A 23,948-nucleotide genomic window follows, 5' to 3' on the forward strand; every position below is an offset into this window, starting at 1 on the left:
GTGCTATCCACGACGTCCTCAGCATCGCGGATGCTCCAAAGTGAGTCCATCCGCAGCTCCAGAGCCGTCAAGCGGTCTAACAGGAGCTGCAACTGGACACACTTCTTGCCCGTGAAGGAGCCAGGGACAGTGGATGTGTCCCTGAGCTCCCACATCGCACACGAGGAGCATGACATGGTCTGCGATCTCCTGCTATGTCTTAAACCTTCGGTTAACTTCAACAATTACAATTTCCCCAAAAAATAAATAAATAAATAAACAACGAAGAAAAAAAATAATAAATATACCAACGAAAAGAAAAAGAAAACAGAAACACTACTTATCAGTCACTTACCAGGGATAAAAAGCCTCCCCACCCAACTTCGAATTCCCACCTAGATTCAAATTCCCAAACTCACTCTTGGTTCTGTCTCACCCTGGCTGTGTCTTCTCTGGCTCACTGGGAGAACTCACTGTTGGACTTTAACCTGGTGTTGTAAGACTTCTTACTGTGCCTATCCCAGTCCAACACCGGCATCTCCACATAATGTAATACCTCACACATATCCACAATAAAATCTATTTTCCATCTGTTTGCCCATTTTGCTGTCCTAGATCCGCCTGAGGGCCCTTCTCCACACCATTTTCCAAATTTCAGGACTGTGTTCGTTTACACTCAAGTCCACATCATTTATATGGACTAAAGGTGGACCCGGCTACACCATAAGATGACAATCAAGTATCAAGTTGCTGATCTTGGTAGTCATCACTTCGCACAATACTAGGGCAATGTAAAATATTCAAAGCTTTTGAGTATAGCCTTCATACCACTATGTCTGCATTGTAAATAATAGGTACTCATAATCTTTAATATATTTCAACACATGCACATGTTTGAAGATCCTGCACATCCTTTCCCTCTCTGCTGCTTATTCGGTCATATTTATAAAAGCCTAGTATCTGTGAAATATAAACGCTGCAAATTGAAGGCCATTTACTATTGCCACACTTATCCAGCCAGCTGTGAAAACCGTGGCCAATTAATGGTCTGTTGTGAACCACGGTTTCTGGAGGAACTCTCCATTACAGTCTCCTGATTCATTATACTGGTCATCAATGCGGACGAGCTATTCATTGTTACCTGTGAAACTCATCATAGAATCGGTCCCTGTGTCCTTGCAAAGTGTCTGTTGGCAGACCTGTTCAAAAAGGTACAGAATAAATAAATTTCGCTCCACAAAGAGTACATTCATTTGTTCACATTTTGCATTGAAAGCTGCATGGTGAGTTTTTAAAAGGCACCAAACTGAACCTTCTGAACAGGAAGGAATAGTACAGAAATGTCATCATTAACACCAATAAATAGGAAGCATTATGGTAATGAAGCCTCTGTTATGGACATAAACCCAGTCTAAAAGCCAATATCAGATATGGACTGGCTGAGGAAAACCCCCCAGAAAATACTGGAAAACCTCAACAAGACTGGCAGGATCTGTGGAGAGAAAAACCGAGTTAACGTTTTGAGTCTGCATGGGTCTTCCTCTGAGCCAAAGATATGGAGAAACGTGATAAATGTTCTACTGTTTAAGCGGGGAAGGTCAAGGAGAGGTGGGAGCTCAGGAGAGATCGGACAAAGATGTCATGGGCACAAGACAAAGGAGTGTTAATGGTAGTGTTAAAGACTAAAGAAGGTGCTAATGGGGACATAAAGTCAAGGTAGCAGAATAGCACAATCCCTTTGTCGTGTGTCCATGACATTTTTGTCAAATCGCTCCTGAGCTCTCACCTATCCCTGACTGTCTATTCTACTTCACCTGCTCCAACCCTCTGAAACAGTAAAAAGTCATTTCTCCCTCTCTTTAACTCAAAGGAAGAGTCATCCATATGGACTCAAAACGTTAACTCCTTTCCCTCTCCACAGATGCTGCAGGACCTGCTGGGTTTTTCCAGCATTTTTTAATTTATTTCAGATTTCTAGCATCTGCAGCATTTTGTTTTCTCATGGATGATCTGAAGTTGATAAATGTGCTGGATGGTGTCACTGAACCAGTGAAGTTCTAATTCAAACAGAGACACCCTCAACTCATACTTTGAACTATCAACCATTTACCAGCAGCGACTGCATCAAATGAAAGCCACAGTGAGCTTGTTCAGATAAAGAAATAATTAGAAGCAGCAAACTCAGAATTCATAAATGAAGATACTGCTTGGCAAATCTGATGGAATTTTTTGAATAGGTCACAAATGGTGAACATGGAAATGCAATGGATATGGTTTATATGGACTCACAGAAAACTTTTGGCAAGATAGCGTATAAAGGATTATCGGAAAAAATTAAGGGGTACAGAATTGAATGGGATTTAGCAAACTGGATTCTAAACTGGTTGGAAAGAACAGGAAATTAAATGTAAGTGATACAGAGGCGAGGCAGGAGAAACCTTTGATTATATTGAACTGTGACGTTGGAATGGACTACTGGAGGTAGCGATTGAACAAGAGGCCACGTCAATGATTGACAGGTTGGCCTAAACAGCATGACTCCACGTCGCCTCATTTTAGGAAGGATGTGGAAGCTTTGGAAAAGGTGCAAAGGAGATTTACCAGGGTGTTGCCTGGAATGGAGAGTAGGTCTTACGAGGAAAGTTTGAGGGTGCTAGGCCTTTTCTCATTAGAACGGAGAAGGATGAGGGGCGACTTGATAGAGGTTTATAAGATGATCAGGGGAATAGATAGAGTAGACAGAGACTTTTTCCCCGGGTGGAACACACCATTACAAGGGGACATAAATTTAAGGTGAAAGGTGGAAGATATAGGAGGGATATCAGAGGTAGGTTCTTTACCCAGAGAGTAGTGGAGGCATGGAATGCACTGCCTGTGGAAGTAGTTGAGTCGGAAACATTAGGGACCTTCAAGCAGCTATTGGATAGGTGCATGGATTACGGTAAAATGATATAGTGTAGAGTTATTTGTTCTTAAGGGCAGCACGGTAGCATTGTGGATAGCACAATTGCTTCACAGCTCCAGGGTCCCAGATTCGATTCCGGCTTGAATCACTGTCTGTGCGGAGTCTGCACATTCTCCCCGTGTCTGCGTGGGTTTCCTCCGGGTGCTCCGGTTTCCTCCCACAGTCCAAAGATGTGCAGGTTAGGTGGATTGGCCATGATAAATTGCCCTTCGTGTCCAAAATTGCCCTTGGTGTTGGGTGGAGGTGTTGAGTTTGGGTAGGGTGCTCTTTCCAAGAGCTGGTGCAGACTCAAAGGGCCGAATGGCCTCCTTCTGCACTGTAAATTCAATGATAATCTAGGACAAAGGTTCGGCACAACATCGTGGGCCGAAGGGCCTGTTCTGTGCTGTATTGTCTATGTTCTATGTTCTATGTTCAATATTTAAGAACAAGTTAAATGGGTGGTTGAAGGAAAAGGCTTTGGAAACATGGTGACACTTGGGAATAGGACCACTGCTTGTATTAAGAATAAACATCATGATTGACAGGTTGGCCTAAACAGCATGACTCCACGTTGCAGTTCAACATAATTGGCTGTTCACAATCCAAAATGTTAAATAGCTTCTCAATACTGACTCCAGTCCTAGAGAGTTGCTGCCGTATCCTAGCTTTTGGATTTGCTAGATACTTTGGTGGCAATGGGAACATCAGGGGCTGGATTCTCCGATCCCGACAGCCAGAGGCGGTGTGCCATTCGGGATTCCCTCCTCCCGCTGACTATGGGAATTCCCATTGAAACCACCCTACACCTCCGGGAAACCCGCAGGCGGGGATGTGCTGCCGGCAGGTCCAGAGAATCCCGGCCAGCGAACAGCCAGAGAATTCCTGCCCAGGTCGTCAGGTGCGCATGCATGGCTTTCGCGCGTTGTGATCGGGGTAGGGGGAGGTGTGTTTAGGCTCAGCCCACAAATGGCGTGCCAGTAATGACAGAGATTTCCATAGCATTCCTGCCTATATTATCCCCCTCTGACCAGCTGCCTTGCTAACAGTTCCATATCTGGGGCAAAATTCTCCGTTATCGGCGGAAAGTCCGTCGATCGGCGCAAAAAACGGCGCAAATCCGACTTGCGTCACGTCGGAAAAATGGGTCGAATGTCTCCGGCCCGAAATGGGCTAGCAGTGACGGAACGGGATCCGCGCTTGCGCAGTGGTTCACGCCGTGCAGCGTCATACGCGCCGCACGGCGTGACGGCTCATAAGGCCGCGCTGCTCCCCCCCACCCGACCGGAACACCCGACCGCAACACCCGACTTGATGGCTGGCCGTCGCTCAGCCCCGAGGTTCGAGTCACGGGATGTGGAGGCGCTCCTGGACGCGGTGGAGCAGAGGAGGGACGCCCTGTATCCCAGGCACGGCCGCAGAGGTGCCCCACACCACAGCCGGCGTCTGTGGAGGGAAGTGGCAGAGGCCGTCACCGCTGCGGCCCTGACACCACGGACAGGCACCCAGTGCCACAAGAAGGTGAACGACCTCGTCAGAGCAGGCAGGGTGAGCCTCCCCATATCCCCCCTCCCCCATATCCCCCCTCTCCCATATCCCCCTACCCCTCCCCATATCCCCCCTCCCCCATATCCCCCCTCCCCCATATTCCCCATATCCCCCCTCCCCCATATCCCCCCTCCCCCATATCCCCCATATCCCCCCTCTCCCATATCCCCCCTCCCCCATATCCCCCTCCCCCATATCCCCCCTCCCCCATATCCCCAAGTGAATCCAGCCCTAACCTTAACCTCTGCAATGCACGCGCAACCGATGGTGTGCATTCATATACCTGCCTAACAGTGTTGCCTTTTACCCCTGCCACCACCCCCCACCACAGGATAAGCGCGCACACAACAATAGGGAGCATGTGAGGACTGGAGGAGGCCCCGCTGATGAGAGGCCACTGACCGTACACGAGGAAAGGGCCCTGGAACTGGCTGGCGGACCTGACGACCGGGAGGTTGCTGATGCAGAGGTCGGGGGCGTAGTAGCAAGTGAGCCACCGACAGCCCGTCCCCATATCCCCCCTCCCCTATATCCCCCTCCCCCATATCACCTGATCACTGCCTGATGTCTAACCATGCATGCTTCATTGTGTATCACAGGACCAAACGTCCAGGCACCCAACCCCGCAGATGCAGACCGCCCGCAGGATGCCCCTCGGAGGCCACGGGAGACGGAGAGACCCGGACCCTCCAGCATGCGACGCCCGCAGGATGCCCCTCGCACACGATGGGAGACGGAGAGACCCGCACCCTCCAGCATGCGAGGCCCGCAGGATGCCCCTCGCACACCACGGGAGACGGATAGACCCGCACCCTCCAGCATGCGACGCCCGCAGGATGCCCCTCGGATGCCACGGGAGACGGAGAAACCTGGAGCAACAGGGAGACGACACCCCCGTCACGTGCGGGAGCGACCACCCAGCGACGAGGGGGGCAGCCACAGGCCCCCGTCACATCCAAGCCAGGACACCACTACCCAGGACACCACTACCCGGGACACCACTACCCGGGACACCACTACCCGGGACACCACTACCCGGGACACCACTACCCGGGACACCACTACCCGGGACACCACTACCCGGGACACCACTGCCCGGGACACCACTGCCCGGGACACCACTGCCCGGGACACCACTACCCGGGACACCACTACCCGGGACACCACTACCCGGGACACCACTACCCGGGACACCACTACCCGGGACAGCACTGCCCAGGACACCCCTACCCGGGACAGCACTACCCAGGAAGACGAAATACCGGACAGTGACTCAGAGTGGATGGGTGGAGACGAACCCCCACCCCAAAGTGCCATGGACTCAGAGTGGGACGAAGAGCACGACACAACGCCACTGCTGTCACCAACACCCTCCACCATCGCAGAAACACTCACCTCGGTTGGGCACTTTAGTGATGAGGCGTCTGGTACACTCACTGGTGCGCACAACACAGCCGTCCCGGTACAGCAGGTGGAGGTAGGAGCAGCAGAGGGGCCGGGCGGTCGGAGGGCAGCCCAGCCCAAGCGAACATCTGCCGCCCAGATGGATCCCGGGTTCCTGGAGTTACCACACCCACACATAGATCCGATGCAACCACCAACCCGGAGACGAGCGAAGAGGGTGACGGGCGGCTTGCGGCGGCTGCAGTCGCAGGTGGAGGAGTCCACCCGCGTCCAGGAGCTGGGAGTGGTGCCGGTCATGCGTGCCACCCAAGCTGACACCGCACGGGTGGCGTCCGCGGTGGAGGCAATGGGTGCGACGGTGTCAGACATGGGGAACGGTTTGCGAGGCCTGGGGCTTTCCGTGCAGGCGGCGTCTGTGGCCCAGGAAATGGCTGCCCTCTCACAGGAGGCCATATGCCAGTGCCAGCGCCAGATGGCAGAGGCGCTCAACGCCATAGCCCAGTCTCTGCAGGCCATGGCCCAGTCTCAGCAGGCCATGGCCCAGTCTCTGCAGGCAATGGCCCAGTCTCTGCAGGCCATCGCTGAGGGCATCGGTGCCAGTGGCCATGTGCGAGCCGGCGTCGCACTGTCACAGACAGGGTTTGCCAACCCCCTGGGCTCCATGGCTGCAAACCCTGTTGATACCAGCACGGGCCTCCAGGACTGGCAGCGCCAGATGTCGGGGGGGCGTCGGAAGGCCAGTCCGTTCGCATCCCCCACCCATGTAGAGGCCTGGGGGCCATCGGGCACCCCGAGGGAGGAGGAGGTGGTGTGGTCCGTCCCGGCTCCCTCTGTAGGGGAGGTCCCGGTACACCGCGACACCTCGGACTCCCCCCCCCTTCCGTCCCAGGTGCATTGGGTGGGCAACGGGCAGTACAGGCTGGCAGCTCGCCATCCCAGTCGCCCGGGCCGCAGCCTGGCCCATCTAGGCCAGGACGCCCCAGGAAACGGCCGCCAAAGGGATCCAGTGTCAGAGGGCAGGAATCACAGGAGTCCACCTCCAGTTCTGCTGTACCGTCTGGGGAACCACGTAGACGTAGTCAAAGGGCCCGTAAGGCCAAACAATTAGACACTGAGTAAGTTGGCACAGGTGCAGGGCACAGATGAGTTTTAGGGGCTAGGGCACGTGCATGAACTCCTTTGGTTATTAAAGTCAATGTTACACCTACAGAAGCTGCCTTTGTGCTCTGTCCAAAGCGTGCGGGGGTGTCATGTACGTTGAGCGCAAGTGTGTGTGTGAGGGGTGGTCTTACCTCAGCCCCAGGTGAGTCTGCCCCCTACCCCCTGGGCCGCCATCAATATCCCCCGGGCAGAGGACGGGACTGTGCGCTGCAGTGTCACAGCCGCGTGCAGGGATGGTCCGGGTGGATGGTGGTACTGTGGCCATGGGTCAGACATAGTCCAACGATGTAGAGTCAGGAGCTCACCGCAGGGCGGGTTGTCATCATCCTCCATGGCCTGCAATAGACACGCGTCCACCCGCAACTGTGTGAGCCCGGCCCGTTGTGCCGCAGGTGGATCGGCAATGGGGGGGGGGGGGGGGGGGGGGGGGGTGGTGGTGTGCATGCGGGTGGGATGGGTGGGGGGGGTGAGGGTGCTGGGTGGGTGGGCGGCTGTTGCCATGGTGTGCGGTCTGTGGCCATACTACCCGATTCCCACGCCCATCTAGTCAGTGAAGCGGGCGTCTATCAGTCTGTCCCGTGCCCGCTGGGCCAGCCGGTAACGGTGGACAGCCACCCGCCTGTGTGTACCCCGTCTGCCCTGACCATTACCCCCATACCCCTCATCTGGGGAGGACTGCGCCTCTTCCTGCTGCTCCTCCACTCCGCCCTCCTCTGCCTGCGGCATATCGCCCCTCTGCTGGGCTATGTTGTGCAGGACGCAGCACACCGCAATGATGCGGCCGACCCTATCTGACCGATACTGGAGGGCGCCCCCAGAGAGGTACAGGCACCTGAAACGCATCTTCAGCACGCCAAAGCACCTCTCTATCACTCCCCTTGTCGCTACATGGGCATCATTGTAGCGGTTCTCCGCCTCATTGCGTGGCCTGCGTATAGGCGTCATCAGCCACGATCGCAATGGGTAGCCCCTGTCGCCCAGCAACCAGCCCCTCAGCCGGGGATGGCGTCCCTCGTACATGCCGGGGATGGATGACCGCGACAACACGTATGAGTCGTGTACACTGCCTGGGTAACGGGCGCAGACGTGCAGTATCATCATGCGGTGGTCGCAGACCACCTGTATGTTCATCGAATAGGTCCCCTTCCTATTGGTGAACACGGCCCTGTTATCTGCAGGTGGCCGCACGGCGACGTGCATCCCATCAATCGCGCCCTGGACCATGGGGAACCCGGCCACGGCAGAGAAGCCCACGGCCCGGGCATCTTGGCTGGCCCGGTCCACGGGGAAGCGGATGTAGCGGTGCGCCATGGCATATAGGGCATCTGTCACTGCCCGAATGCACCGATGCACCGATGTCTGCGATATGCCGGACAGGACCCCACTCGGTGCCTGGAATGACCCCGTTGCATAAAAGTTCAGGGCCACCGTAACCTTGACGGACACGGGGAGAGGGTGTCCCCCGCCAGTGCCCCGCGGTGACAGGTGTGCCAGCAGGTGGCAGATGTGTGCCACGGTTTCCCGCCTCATCCGGAGTCTCCTCCTGCATTCCCGGTCCGTGAGGTCCTGGTATGACTGCCGGGGCCGGTACACACGGGGCGCCCTCGGGTGCCTCCGTTGCCGTGGGGCCGCGACGTCCTCCTCCCCCTCCTCGTCCTGTCGGTCAGGTGTCCCTCCAGCCTGGGCGGCTGCCGCCTGTCCCTCTGCGGCAGCCTGCGCCGCCTCTCTGGCACGCTCCTCCTCCTCCTCATCCAGGGCAACATAGACATGAGCGGCTGCCGCCACGGCGGCCAACATCGCTGGATAATCGGAAAACATGACGGCCTGGTGGGGGGGAGGGGAACGACGACATGTCATCATTGCCCATATCTCCTCCTCCCCCCAGCCAGGTGGCATGGACCGCATGGGTCCAACTGTTGGAGGCTGGCACCTGGCCAGGTGGACCAACTCACTTGCCCTCGCATCTCCATCCCCGGCACGGACCCCCCATCCCCCTCCCCGGCACGGACCCCCCCCAACCTCCACCCCGGCACGGACCCCCCATCCCCCTCCCCGGCACGGACCCCCCCACATCCCCCTCCGCGACACGGCCCCTCCCATCCCCATCCCCGGCACGGACCCCCCCCAACCTCCACCCCAGCACGGACCCCCCATCCCCTCCCCGGCACGGACCCCCCCCAACCTCCACCCCGGCACGGACCCCCCATCCCCCTCCCCGGCACGGACCCCCCCCCCAACCTCCACCCCGGCACGGACCCCCCATCCCCCTGCACGGCACGGACCACCCCCAACCTCCACCCCGGCACGGACCTCCCCCAACCTCCAACCCGGCACGGACCCCCCATCCCCCTCCCCGGCACGGACTCCCCCCAACCTCCACCCCGGCATGGACCCCCCATTCCCCTCCCCGGCACGGACCCTCCTCCCATCCCCCTCCCCGGTACGGACCCCCCCCCCAACCTCCACCTCGGCACGGACCCCCCATCCCCCTCCCCGGCACGGACCCCCCCCCCCCAACCTCCACCCCGGAACGGACCCCCCATCCCCCTGCCCGGCACGGACCACCCCCAACCTCCACCCCGGCACGGACCTCCCCCAACCTCCAACCCGGCACGGACCCCCCATCCCCCTCCCCGGCACGGACTCCCCCCAACCTCCACCCCGGCATGGACCCCCCATTCCCCTCCCCGGCACGGACCCTCCCCCCATCCCCCTCCCCGGCACGGACCCCCCCCCCAACCTCCACCTCGGCACGGACCCCCCATCCCCCTCCCCGGCACGGACCCCCCCCCCAACCTCCACCCCGGCACGGACCCCCCATCCCCCTCCCCGGCATGGACCCCCCCCCCAACCTCCACCCCGGCACGGACCCCCCATCCCCCTCCCCGGCACGGACCCCCCCAACCTCCACCCCGGCACGGACCCCCCCCCCAACCTCCACCCCGGCATGGGCCCCCCCCCAACCTCCAACCCGGCACGGACCCCCCATCCCCCTCCCCGGCACGGACCCCCCCATCCCCCTCCCCGGCACGGACCCCCTCCCGGCACTCCCCCGGAGCCCAGCCTACTCTAACCACCTCCCCCCCCGCCGCACACACACACACACAACCCGAGACACACCTCTCCTCACGCATTCAGACTGCGGCCACGCCATTGCCTGCCCAGAGCCAACCCCCCAGGCCGTCACTCACCTCCACGCTGGTCGGCGTGAGCCTGGAGCACCGGGTCACGCCGATGAAAAGGAGGTTTAATTCTGGGGGGTCGGAGAATGACGCCCCTGATGTGAAATCTGGAAGACTGACCCCATCATTCGCATGTTGGAAATGAGGCAAGGAAGGAAAGTTTGAGAGAATTGAGCCGATTGAGTTTACTGATTGCCATTCAGCTTTTGAATTTTAAATCTTGAAGCAGGAAGATAGCTATTGAACTACTAAGTATGAACAAAGCCATTCCAGATTGGTCAGCTCAGAATGTACTTTGAATAAAAGCACGTCAAGCCACACAACATGTCATAAATTGAAGTGTGATCGGGCTTGCCTTCCTTTCCAAATTGTGCCGTGGGTCTGAAACATATCTGTTTGAAACACTGCGTTAATTACTTCCAGAGCGCAGCATTACAGAGATATCAGACTCCAAACTGTACAGCTACAGACACCACTTATCTGAAAACGTGCACACTATAAATGTCATCTGAACAAAGCAGTCTTGTAAATGTGGGTCACAGATCAAAGCATCCATTGGAGTAATGACAGCATCAGACTACTTTAAAAAAGAGCATTTAACCGAGATTAGTGGGGAAACTATGCTAGACTCTTGGGCTAGTAAACTAGAGACCAGGGGCGAAATTCTCCCCCAACGGCGCGATGTCCGCCGATTGGCGCCAAACACGGCGCCAATCAGACGGGCATCGCGCCGGCCCAAAGGTGCGGAATGCTCCGCATCTTTGGCGGCCTAGCCCCAACATTGAGGGGCTAGGCCGACGCCGGAGGGATTTCCACCCCGCCAGCTGGCGGAAATGGCGTTTGTTGCCCCGCCAGCTGGCGCGGAAATGCGGCGCATGCGCGGGAGCGTCAGCGGCCGCTGACAGTTTCCCGGCGCATGCACGAGAGCGTCAGCTGTCAGTTTCCCGCGCATGCGCAGTGGGGAGAGTCTCTTCCGCCTCCGCCATGGTGGAGACCGTGGCGGAGGCGGAAGGGAAAGAGTGCCCCCACGGCACAGGCCCGCCCGCGGATCGGTGGGCCCCGATCGCGGGCCAGGCCACCGTGGGGGCACCCCCCGGGGTCAGATCGCCCCGCACACCCCCCCCCTCCTCCCAGGACCCCGGAGCCCGCCTACGCCGCCTGGTCCCGCCAGTAAATACCAGGTTTGATTTACGCCCCTGGTCTCTAGGGGACAGGCAATTTCTGGGCGGGACTTCAGCCCATCCGGGCCGGAGAATCCAGCGGGGGGTCCCGCCAACCGGCGCGGCCCGATTCCCGCCCCCGCCCAATCTCCGGTACCGGAGACTTCGGCGGGGGCGGGATTCACGGCGGCCTACAGCCATTCTCCGACCCGGCGGGGGGTCGGAGAATGACGCCACAGACTAATGACCTAGAAATGCGAGTTCAAATCCCACCATAACAGCTGGGGAATTTAAATTTAATGAGCTGTTTCATAATTCTCAATTAAGTAAATCCAGAATACCATAGATGTGAGTGTTTAAGGTACATTTGTAGCCTCATAACAACCCTCCAAAAAAATGGACTTGATTTATACATTGCGTATAAAAGTGAACTGCCGGTGTGCATGTGGAGGTTGCCATCTTTGTCATTCGCCATGGGGAATCTGCTCTGTGTGGGTATATCTTAAACTCCTGCGCATCTTCACAACACAGCCCATATTGTCCGCTTGATTCTTTATACCCAGCTATAAGATACTGATAAGTAAAACATCTATTTTGGGGGTGAAACATTGAGGCTGACTACTCAAGCAAGTACAGCAGGTCATGGCTGAAAAGGGAGGTCAACTTACATACCAAGTATATAACGTAACATATGCCATGTCAACTTACATGCCGTGATCTATGGTAAAAGCTAGCATCAGGCCGATGACCATGAAACTAGTGATTGTTTCAAAAGACCTACCTGACCAATAGTGTCCTTTGGTGGAAAAAGCCTTCTGTTCTCATCCAATTTGGCCTGTATGTGACTCTAACCCTACAGCAATGTGGTTGACTCTTAAAAGCCCTCTGAAATGGCCCAATAAACCACTCAGTTGTATTCATAGACAGCAGCTCATCACAATTTCTCAAGGACAATAGGGATGGGCAAAAAATGCTGGCCTAGCCACATCCCATAAACGAATCACCTGAAAAAATAACTTTCAATGAGTTATTACTGATGGTAAAATCATCAAGATTGAGATTGTGCCACACCCTCGATAACTCCCTCCCTTCCCCGCCCCGATAACAAAGTTGCAGCTTCGTGCCAATAAAAGAACCTGAGAGACCTGATAGTCCAGTCTAGGCAAATGTTTAACCAGGCCCACCCAACCTATCCCAGCACAATACAACAGTAAGAATTCTCTGCTGAAAATTCAAATGGCCCTTTTTTACAACCAAACAAAAGATTTTTATCTAGCACAAGCCCCCAACTGAAAACTCACTAGTTTGCTGATCTGATTTGTGTCAATGCTGCAGCCAAAGTCACTCCAACCAAAGCCACAATTTCTACATGTCCACTCATGTGGATTAGAGGAACATCGATATTTCAAAATCCTGCAATAAAACATGTGCATCGTCATCATACTTCCATCCAAGAGGAGCAATGTTGCTTCCATGGACATTGAGGGAATGAACTGAGACCGCACATTTGAGGAGGGATGTAGTTGCATTAGAGGCAGTTCAGAGGAGGTTCACTAGGTTGATTCCAGAGGTGAGGGATTTGTCTCATGAAGAGAGGTTGAACAATTTAGGCCTACACTCTCTCTCGAGTTTAGAAGAATGAGAATAGATCTAATTGAGGTATAAAGATGATAAAAAGGTACTGACAAAGTAGACATAGAGCGGATGCTTCCTCTTGTGGGGATGAGAGGTCATAGTTTTAGGATGAGGTAGCAGATTTAAAACACAGATGAGGATGAATTACTTCTCTCAAATGGTTGTGAACTTCTCCAGAGTGTGGTGGATGCTGGGACACTGAGTAAAGTTAAGGAGGAGTTAGACAGATTTTTAATTATGAATGGATTGAAGGGTTACGGAGAATAGGCAGCAAAGTGGAGTTGAGGCCATGATGGGATCAGCCATGATCATATTGAATGACGGAGTAGGCTTGAGGAGCTGAATTGCCTACTCCTACTTCTTATGTCATTGGTGGTACTCTAATGATGTGCACAAGAAAGCACTGACTATGTCGATTAAAGCGGAGCTTTCCATGCATGCCGGCCATTTGTTTTTTATGCAAAAGAAAAGTTTAAACCCAATGCCTAAGGCAGAATTTGCACATTGCAGAGGCATTATTTTTTATTAATCTTCACATCTGAATATAATTAGTGACAAAATAGTGTTCCTACTAAATACAATCCTAAATAAATAATTTCACCTTCTTGAATCTGCCAACATGTACCTCTAAATTGACAATGGGCATGATTTTGCGGTCCGGTTGGACGTGGATGCAAATCCCATAATGGCTGCAAAATACCGCATGGCGCCAAAAAAGAGATTTGCACTGGTGAGATTTCCGATCGTGATCTTCCCTGGCCTTTCCCGATGACACGATCAGGTTCACGCCCAGGAAGCCCGAGAACCTGATTTGAATGAATTTGAATGCATTTAAATCTAATCAGCGAGTTTAACATTGAATCTTCAGACCGCATTGAATCATCCCAACCACACGGGAGCAAATTACTACTGTTTTTTTGTAAACAGGAACCAGGAGCCATGACCTCCAAAAGGGAGGAAGGAGGTGGGTAAGTATTTAAAATTCATGGGTGCATATCCAGGAGTCTTAAGTGTAAAGGCCTGACAGCAATGATGTGCCCTCTAATATTTCTAAAACTCATGCTCATCAAACTAATTGGCCATCAGGAGTTAACCCGTCACAATATCAGCTGCCCACATTCTCAAAGTCAACGATATGGGTGAAAACTTTTTTCAATGATAAAAGGTTGGGTGCAGGGGATCAAGAGGGATTGCGTAAGCATAATTACCGGACCCAAGGCCTGCCATAAAGAATCCATTAGCCCTCAAGGTATATGTAAGAGCCCAGTTGACCCTTCCCATGAGGGATGGGCGACTAATGTAACAGCCTGTCAGAACCCCCATTGATGTTTCTATCAAGGGAGGGATTACCAGACGGGAGGTCACAGGCGAGTCTGAAGGGGCGAGGGTATTGACCGGGGCCGTTCAAGCGATGAAGTGGAAAGGGCACCAGACGTGTGAGTGAGCGTTAGCTTCCCGATAAGGCATAGGAATGGTTGCTTCCAGGACCGGGAGGACAAAGAGTGGGGGGAGGTTCTGAAGGTAACCAGCTGGGAGACCAACATGACTGCCTCTCTCTCTCTCTCTCCGTCTCTCATCCCTCACAGCTTTCTGAGAGATCGCGGGAAGGAGTCAGTGGAGCTCGCAATTCTGCTTATAACAGCACTGGGGTTTGAGGGTGGCATGGTGGTGCAGTGCTTAGCACTGCAACCTCGCGCCACCTGGGACTCTCCATGTGGAGTCTGCACATTCTCCCCATGTCTGCGTGGGTCTCACTCTCACAAGTCAAAAGATGTTCAGGGTAGGTGGATTGGCCACGCTAAATTGGCCCTTAATTGGAAAGAAAAAGAATTGGGTACTTACATTTTTTTAAATAAATAACAGCGCTGGAGGAGCATAGACTCCAGCAGCAATGAGTGGCTGTACCCAGGGAACACACAGCGGCAAGAGGTCAGGGAGCCTCAGGGCAGGCTCAAGGACCGGACGAAACAGAAGCTGAACAGGGGGCTTGACGGCGAAGAAGGAGACCGGCTCAGGTGTCCTTCTTGGGGCTGCCGGACAACATGTGCCACAGGGGACTCCGCCTCAATAGGGAGACAGTGCGGCACCTGTGCAGCATTCTTGCCAACAAGGCACCACATGGCACCAAGTGGAAAAGGAGGGATCGTTCCAGGGCTCAACTCGTGACCTGTGTGGCATTTCACAATCATTCCCCCACGAATGCATCCATGAGGTCACAGATGCAGTCTATGCCAGTGCATCGGACTACTTTACTTTCAAACCTGACCAGGCTCATCAGGACAAGATGCTGCAGGATTTGTCACCATAGCTGGTCTGCCACAGGTGCAGGGGGCCATTGATGTCACTTACGTGGCTCTACGCGCCCCATGGCATCAGGGAGTCCCCTTTTTTTAACAGGAAGGGGTTTCACTCCCTGAATGTCCAGATAGTCTGTTTTCATACACTCAGACTCTCCTGTTTCAGGAACCAGCCTGAGCCAGTTACTAACTGCCCTCATTAACTTGACTTGAAAGAATATGTTCATCATCGCACATGACATGGATGTGTCAGTGCACAATAACGTGGGATAATGAACTTGTAAAACCAGATTTTCCAGACAGCTCCCCACTCAACTTTCAATAAAACGGCACAGGTCTCGGCAAAGGGACCAGATAAGCTTGCAGGCATCTCCATTGAAATGGGAATAGTACAGCACTGAAACTCTTTCTATTTTGTGGAGTACCAGTAGTTATCAGCAATGATTAACTAATGTCACGTGGCTGAGAGCAAAAGCAATGTCATTTGGAAAAGATTCACATTCCTAAAATACACCCTTGCAGTACCTCATGTGATGTCTAAACTGGCCCATGCACCACTGCTTTAGGAGAATCGATCTGAATTGAGCTGGCTGTAGCTATTGCTCATTACAGTGAGTACTCGTGTATAGAAAACTAAAATATATGATGTTGTTTGTGTTATATAACACTGCCCCGACATAAACAAGAAAATACATTCTTCCAGAGGAGCTTAAGATGCAGGTCTGTTTCCAATGGATTGGCAGATGAAAAGCCGGTACCATTTTTGTTGTCTGCTCCATTTTGATCTAACTGCACCAGCATTTTTCCCCAAAGTTCCTTTCGCAAACAATATCTTGCCAGATCTATAGTCACGACCTTTGTGCTAATGCACTTAGGTGAAGTTGTGCATCAACAGTTGCTGAATGTAAATCAAAAGCCTTGATGTGCAATTTAAACATTCCCCTTCTCCGCTTGGATTCGAAGAATCTTGTCGGCTAACTAGCTGCTGGAATTTAAACCATTAAATATGCTGCCTGCCTTGGGGATAGAACCATAGGTACATATTTCCCTGGATTTACAAATCTAGACAGGATTAGGGAGCCGGTGAAACGGTATATGTAGATGAACATACAATAAAGAGGGACAGGTAAAGATTAGCTGCTCCATCAAGCACATCCATTTCAGAATGGTATGATTTTTTGCCCATCATCACTCTCATTTCCTCAAACAATATCCTAGGAAAAGCAGAAACAGTGGAATAAAGCCTTAGGCCAATTGAGGAATTTCTTCTCCAACTTCCAATCACAGTCAAGGTCGATGGTGGCCGCTGACAGCACCTGATGATCCATCTCCTTTCGGGCGTAGGTACATCGTCCAGTTTCAGTGCTTTTCTACATGCTTGTACTCGCTGCATATGTCAACAACTAGTACATTCTTGCATATAACATTTAGATACATGCACACACGCATGTGTGCACACCCACATGCATGTGTGCGCACACATGCGGCATGCACACATGTGCAGCATGCACAAGTACACAGGCACATATGTAAACATGCATACACATGTATGTGTGCATGCATGTGCACCTGCCCATGTGTGCATATATACACACGCATGCACGCACACGCGTACAAGTATGCACACGTACAAGTATACATGTGTGCACATACACACATTCCCTCACAAACACATAAATGACTCATGATTCTCCATAACCTATACGGTTCAAATAGTCTATCCATTAGGTGCATTCCCAACTATGGAACCTCTCCATGAACACCAGTGTCACACAATCCAACTGAAACAGCCCCCAATATAAAAGTGACTTAAGGGAGCTTGAATTTATTAAGGCACTGAAGAGTTGCTTTTCCCATAATAAGTTCTGTTTCCTATGCCAGCACGAAAACACTCATTAATAGCCTGTTATAAAAGCTGCAAAATTAATGACATGTTTGCTGTGAACTTAATGTGTAAATTAAAAATGTGGAAATGCTTTTCTCATAAAGTGTTGCGTTGTGTAATTTTATTAGGCCTATCTGCATCACAACTCTAATTACTGATTTACTTTCAACAAAACAATTCCAGCTATTGAGGAGTCCTCATCAACCTTTCAATGTAGAAAACGCATTCTAAGGTACCTCACGTGGCTGTCCCAAAGGTTCAATATGAGGATGGAAGACAGAAAATGTGATCCAAGAGGTAGATTTCATGGAGATTCTTAAAGGAGAGGTGGGATATGCGTTTGGAAACTCAATTCAAGGTAGAATACAGGGCGGCACGGTAGCACAGTGGTTAGCACTGTTGCTTCATGCGCCGGGGTCCCAGGTTCGATTCCCACTTGGGTCACTGTCTGTGTGGAGTCTGCACGTTTTCCTCGTACCTGCTTGGGTTTCCTCCAGGTGCTCCAGTTTCCTCCCACAAAGTCCTGAAAGACATGCTTGTTCAGTAATTTGGACATTCTGATTCTCCCTCAGTGTACCTGAACAGGCTCCGGAGTGTGGAGACTAGGGGACTTTCACAGTAACTTCATTGCAGTGTTAATGTAAGTCTGCTTGTGACAATAATAAAGATTATTATTATAAGATGTTGAGGGGGCGAACAGTATGGTTCAGCCCGAGATCTGGATTTTCAAAAGACCTTTAATAAGGTGCTCCATATTAGACTAATAAAGAATGTCAGGGGACAAGTGGCAGAATAGATTGCTAGCTGGTTTCAAGACATAGTAGAAAATGGAATTAAAGGGTATCTACTCACAGTGGGTAGTGGTATTCCACAAGGACCAATTTATGTTATCTATGATGATGATCTATGATGATGATTTGGACTTTAGAATCAAAAATACACGGTGAGATTTACCGACCACCCCGCCATGTGTTATTCCACGTCAGAGGCAGCCCACCAGCGAATTTACCCGTCGGACCGTTGTCAACGGGCCGTTGACAGCACCCCTCATCGCCAGGAAACCCGTGCGCCGGCGTCGAACTGGAATTTCTCGCAGATGTGAACAGCCGGTAAATCCTGCCCACAATTTCTAAATTTGCAGATGACACAAACCAGGGGTGTAGTCAATGCTGAGGAGAACTGCAACAAATTAAAGAAGGATATCAACAAACTTGTTGAATGGGTAACTCAATGACAAAAGTTCAAGGCAGATGAATAGGGCAGTCACCTATTACTCGGAAGGTACATGCCTGGAGGGATTAGAGGAGAATAAAGGGGTCCTGGAGTACAAACATGTCAGTCACTAAAAGTTGCTAACCTTGCCTTGAAAGTAGCGAAACCAAGCACCAGGGTTTCTTTCTGGAGGGATAGAACTGAAAAGTAGGGAAGTCACACTAAGCCTGTATCAAAACTTAGTTAGACCACACCTAGCATATTTTGTCCAGTCCTAGCTGTCATCTTATTAAAAGGACAAGGTGGGGGAGAATGAGTGAGAGAACATTTACCACAATTATACTAATAACGCATGGGTGTACATATTAGGAGGGGATGAACAGGCTAGATCTCTTGGCCGGGATTCTCTGATCCTGAGGTTAAGTGCTGACGCCATCAGAAACGCCATCCCGTTTCCCGACGGCATCAACATGGCCTCAAGATCAGCAATTCCGACCCCTACAAGGGGCCAGCACGTCACTGGAGTGAGCCTCACCGCTCCAGCTGCTGATCCTTGCATCAACTGGGCACCGCGGGGTTCGCATGCACAATGGCTCCCTTCTCCGCACCGGCCCCTGTAGCCCTACGCCATGTTAAGTCGGGGCCGGCGCGGAGAAGGGAGCCACTGCGCATGCGGACCCCGCGGCGTCCAGATAATGCCAGGATCAGCAGCTGGAGCAGCGATGGTCGCTCCAGTGCCGTGCTGGCCCCGTGTAGGGGCCAGAATTGCTGATCCTGAGGCCCCCCCCCAGGGTTGGACCCCCTCTCCCCCCCCACAGGCCGCCCCCGGACCCTTCCACGCCGAGGTCCCGATGGCTATGAGCAGGTTAGAACGGCACCGGCGGGACTCGGATTTTTTCTCACGGCCGCTCGGCCCATCCCGGGCCGAGAATCACCTGGGGGACCCCGTAGAGCGGAGAATCGCTGTGACCGGTGCGAATCGCGCCATGCCGCCCCGACGCCGGGACATGATTCTCCGAAGAGCTGAGAGAATCCCGCCCCCTATCTCTCAAATAAACGTTGAAGGCAGACCCAATAGCGATCTTTAAAATTCTGAAAGGCTTTGATAGCGTGCAGACAGACAGAATGTTGTGGGGATAGTGCACAACCAGAGGCCATCGATATAAGATGGTCACCAAGAAATCCATTTGGGAATTCAGAAGAAACTTCTTTACCCAAAGTCTGATGAGAATGTGGAAGTGGATCAAGTGAATAGATACATTTAAAGGGTGAGGCTAAACAAGAATATAAGGGAGAATGGAGTGGAGGATGGCAGAGAGGAAGTGACACCCATCAGTGCCAGCAAAAGATGCGAAAACAAGTGTAGTTGGAAGTAGATAGCAAGATATGGGTAATGAGGGAGACCACAAGTGTTCAGAAATGATCTAGGGTAAGGAAATTGGAGAGTTTTTGTGATGCCGATGGTTGTGGGTAGGGGAATACAGAAAGAGGGAGAGGTATGAGAAGAGGTGTGCAAAATTCAGAAGACAGGTAGCAAGGGGAGCCAAGACAAAGACGGCAATGACCTAGGATGCAAAGTCATTCAGGGCAAAGTTTGGAGGAGAAAAGGAGAGAGGATAATTTCTTGTAGAAGTGAGGTGATGTTTAGCAGGGTTATAGATGAGAAATTTAAAAGTTAGAGTGAGAGGGATGGAACAATATGAGTTACTCAAAAAGGAGAAGATTCTCCATTTGGGAGACTGTGGGTTGGAGTCTCATTTCAGCGGCTTAGTGCCGGCTCGAACGGAAAATCTGCGGGAGGTTTAAGATGAAAAAACCAGCGCCGACCCCTTAGCGATTCCGGCATCGGTGAGGGGCTAGCAGCGGCTTCAGGTGAAACTCCCGGCACCCGCACTGAAAATGGCTGGAGAATGGCCGGGTCCTGGGCTACGCATGAGCACGGCTGACGACCTGCAGCGCTCATGCCGTTCAACATGGCGCCGGCCACGCGCGGATCGACCCGCCATCAGCGACCCCACAAGCCACCCCCCACCAGTCCCCCTGCCCTCGCGGACGCCACCCCGGCCAGTAGCATGGACCCTGGGCATGTGTTGCTGGACACAGTCCACAGCCGCCATGCTGGGTTCCCGACTTCTGAGCTCACACGTGTCTCGCATGGTCGGGAACTCGGCTCATTGGGGGCGGAGCGTCACAGGAGGGCCGGCCGATGATGCGTCAACACCATTGCAATGGTGCGCAACGCCATTTCCAAGAGGGCGGTGTGTAATTGACCACCGTCAAACTGGCGCCGGCTCTGATTTGGGCACCGGGGTCGACTCTGCGCCCAATCGGCGATTACGATATCAGCGTCGGGCAACGGAGAATCCCATCCTATGTTCTGCCGCCAGAGCTGAATTGCATTAGCTTTACGATCCCCTTGCGGTCGTAACACAGGATGCAATTCAGTGTTCCATGCCATGCAAAGTTATGCACGGTGTGGAATACGAGGAATTCCCGATATTAGACCCCCACCTGCAGAGTCCCGCGGCCGGCCACTACGGCAGGCCATCCCCGGAAATCGGCCCCGCCCCCCCCCCACCACCAGGATTGCCGGGTGCCCCCACCTAATAATAGGGGGACCCCCTGCCTAAAGGAACCCCCTCCACAGGCGCCGCCCACACACAGACACCACCTCCCCATGCCCCCGACACAGACCCAACCCCTCCCTTCCCCCCCACCCAGAAAAGGGACTCCTGTCTGGAAGTCAGAGTGCAGTCCAGACAGGGGCTGTGCGAAGCATTATAGCTGTAATACTTATCTTGCAGCTCCACATGTCCATTCCTCGAAGGAGCACAACTGTGCCTGCGTCTGGTTCTCACAGATCCACTGTCTGCAATCCATTCATGGCATTCAAGTAGTAGTTTGTGATTGACAACTCATAAGAACCATCTGTAGCTTTGATCCATTCATATCCCTTCAATGGCTTAAGTGATGAAACCCCAATGTTTGTAAACACTGACCGCACCAAAGTTCACTAAGTGCATTCCAATCTCTCAAGCACTTACCTCTCTTTGATGTGGACAGTGGGGACTGTGCGGGCCGGTAAACAGATGAAATGGATCATTACGACACATTTGCATTTATTTCCATGCTCCCGCTAGCGTGCAGTGTGGAACTCATTCAGGCTGCCAGTGAGAGGTCAGAGCATCGTGTTCAGGTCGGTAACTGGCGCCGATCCCGATTTTACAATTTTTCCCTGCACCCGATTTTCTGTCTCATCGGGGAATGCATTCTGGGCGTCCTGGGGATGGAAAATCCCACCCGGTGTCCGCAACATTATCGCCATGAAAACAACATCCAATTGAAATCTCTGCTCAGGTGGGCTAAAGATGACTTAGCTATGCTTAATATTCCTCGACGTTTGTTTTATTTGTATCTTCTTCTTTGTCAGACATAGAAAACAAAGCTACAGAAATTCAGGATACTTACAGGAATGGAGTTTGAACATTAGCGTTACAGTGTAGTGGTAGAGATGGCTGCAGTCCTGGATCACCTGAATGAGAGGAGCTAGTCGGCACTGACCAGAGGGCGTCTGTGATACTGCATAGGAGGTATCCAGTGATCTGAATACTGAACATACGATGGGAACAAAATCATATATTAAAAAGAGCCCTTTATGACTTTTTATTTGTTGAATAGTTTTTTTGGGGTGAGTAGGGGTGTTGGTGAAGTGAACAGGTTACAGTCAGCGTGATAGAAAAAGGCCCTTCTGTCCAAAATAGAAAGAGGCCAGGGTGAAGATGCATTGCATGAACAGATTGTATGAGATTCAGAAGGAGTTTGTATAACTCACAAACTTGCACAATGCAGTTCAAGCCATTCTCACATTTAACTACTTGCTTTCCTGTGACATTTGTTGGTTAAGTTTTATTTTTAAAAATTACAATTATTTGTATTTTTCTGTAAGAAAACCAAGCTGACTCAGAAAACTGTCACAATGGGACACACCAATAATGCTATTTCACAATGGACATTCTTATGATTTACAATCAGCATAGTGAGACATTGACTCAGTAGCAAACTTGTCTGTGCTTTTGTTCAGGGTGTGACAAATCAAATCCACTTTAGGGCAAAGTACAGCTGAATGCTAACAATAACCCACACCACTGACCTCATCACTAAGTCCTATAGTTGTGCTTAGCTTTCTGAACTTTTTCCCTGTCATTTTTCAAATTCCCTTTAACTTCACAGCCTCAGCTTAGAAAAATGCTTACAAAAGCGAAGCAAAAAGTCTTCAATGAATTTAAAACCATTTTTCTTTCTTACCAGTGACTCAAACTGGTTACAATAGATTTCTAAAACAAAACAGGGAACTTTACTGAAAATCGTGAATAAATACACCACATGACATGCTGCTCAACCTTGCTGGACAGTAAGGTTCCAGGTTTCGCCTCACTAAAGGTAATAGGAAGATGATCAGACAGTGAGAGCCTTCTCCCGCGGATGGATATGGCTGGCACGAGGGGACATAACTTTAAACTGAGGGGAAATAGATATAGGACAGAGGTCAGAGGTAGGTTCTTTACACAAAGAGTAGTGAGGCCGTGGAATGCCCTACCTGCTACAGTAGTGAACTCGCCAACATTGAGGGCATTTAAAAGTTTATTGGATAAACATATGGATGATAATGGCATAGCGTAGGTTAGATGGCTTTTGTTTCGGTGCAACATCGTGGGCCGAAGGGCCTGTACTGCGCTGTATTGTTCTATGTTCTATGAGGGTAGATAGCCAAAAGTTTGACCAATGAGGTAAGTATTGAGGAGCAAGAGAGAACGGCACAGAGAGGTTAGTGGAGGGAATGGCACTGATTGGGGCCATGGCGTCAAAAAAGGTGTCATTGGTGAGTTCAGAATATTGGCCTCCAAGAAAAAGTACAGCTGGAGTTCCAGCTCCTGGTTACATCCCAGCAACAGGTTATGTGTACGCAGGTATCTGGTGAGAAGACCAATGGACTCAGCTAGGATTCACTCCGCGATGATGAAATAACCTGCCGATGCCCAATGTTTAGGCTCACACCCAGGAATAACCCAGGTGGGCAAGGAGTTGAGGCAATGCCAGGACCCCTAGAACCACGGGAAAATGAAAAAGTAGAGGAAGAACAGCAGAAAACAAACCTACATACATTTCCCTTCCAGCACAAACTCCATGCTGCCTGCTCTTCGCGTCACCCAGAGGCAACCACCTTTCACAAGTCAGGTCATGTTTTTGGATAATTAGCTTCTCTGATTACACTCATAGATGGATCACGGCTCCTTACAATCTCAGGGGCATTTTCACTGGACCAGATCTAGTTATGGTTTCAGAAGCAAACCCAGGATATTGAACAGAAGACTTTCCTGTAAATTGCTCTAGCTACTGGATCTGTCCAGTGCCCCCACAAACCCTCTCTCACATCTTACAGCAGCAGGGTACCCTAACGTCAAATCTAATTTCAACCTTGGAATAAATAAAAAGCAAATTCACATACAGCATTTAGTTATATGTGTGTAGGGTATATATATA

The 23,948-nt window shown here is 51.9% G+C and overlaps 1 protein-coding gene across 1 annotated transcript in view; it reads right to left on the reverse strand.

The window, feature by feature from the left end:
• LOC140406136 (huntingtin-interacting protein 1-related protein-like) overlaps nucleotides 1–22,016 on the reverse strand; it is a gene marked incomplete at its 5' end in the record, with an annotated part of 74,321 nt that extends 52,305 nt beyond the window's left edge. The window contains 2 exons of the mRNA XM_072494279.1: nucleotides 1,121–1,178; nucleotides 21,876–22,016. Coding sequence (XP_072350380.1) covers nucleotides 1,121–1,178; nucleotides 21,876–22,016 — 199 coding nt within the window. The remainder of the gene's footprint in view (nucleotides 1–1,120; nucleotides 1,179–21,875) is intronic.
• Nucleotides 22,017–23,948: the final 1,932 nt, after the last annotated feature.

This window comes from Scyliorhinus torazame, unplaced genomic scaffold, assembly GCF_047496885.1.
Source record: "Scyliorhinus torazame isolate Kashiwa2021f unplaced genomic scaffold, sScyTor2.1 scaffold_302, whole genome shotgun sequence".
Classification (NCBI taxonomy): Eukaryota; Metazoa; Chordata; class Chondrichthyes; order Carcharhiniformes; family Scyliorhinidae; genus Scyliorhinus; species Scyliorhinus torazame.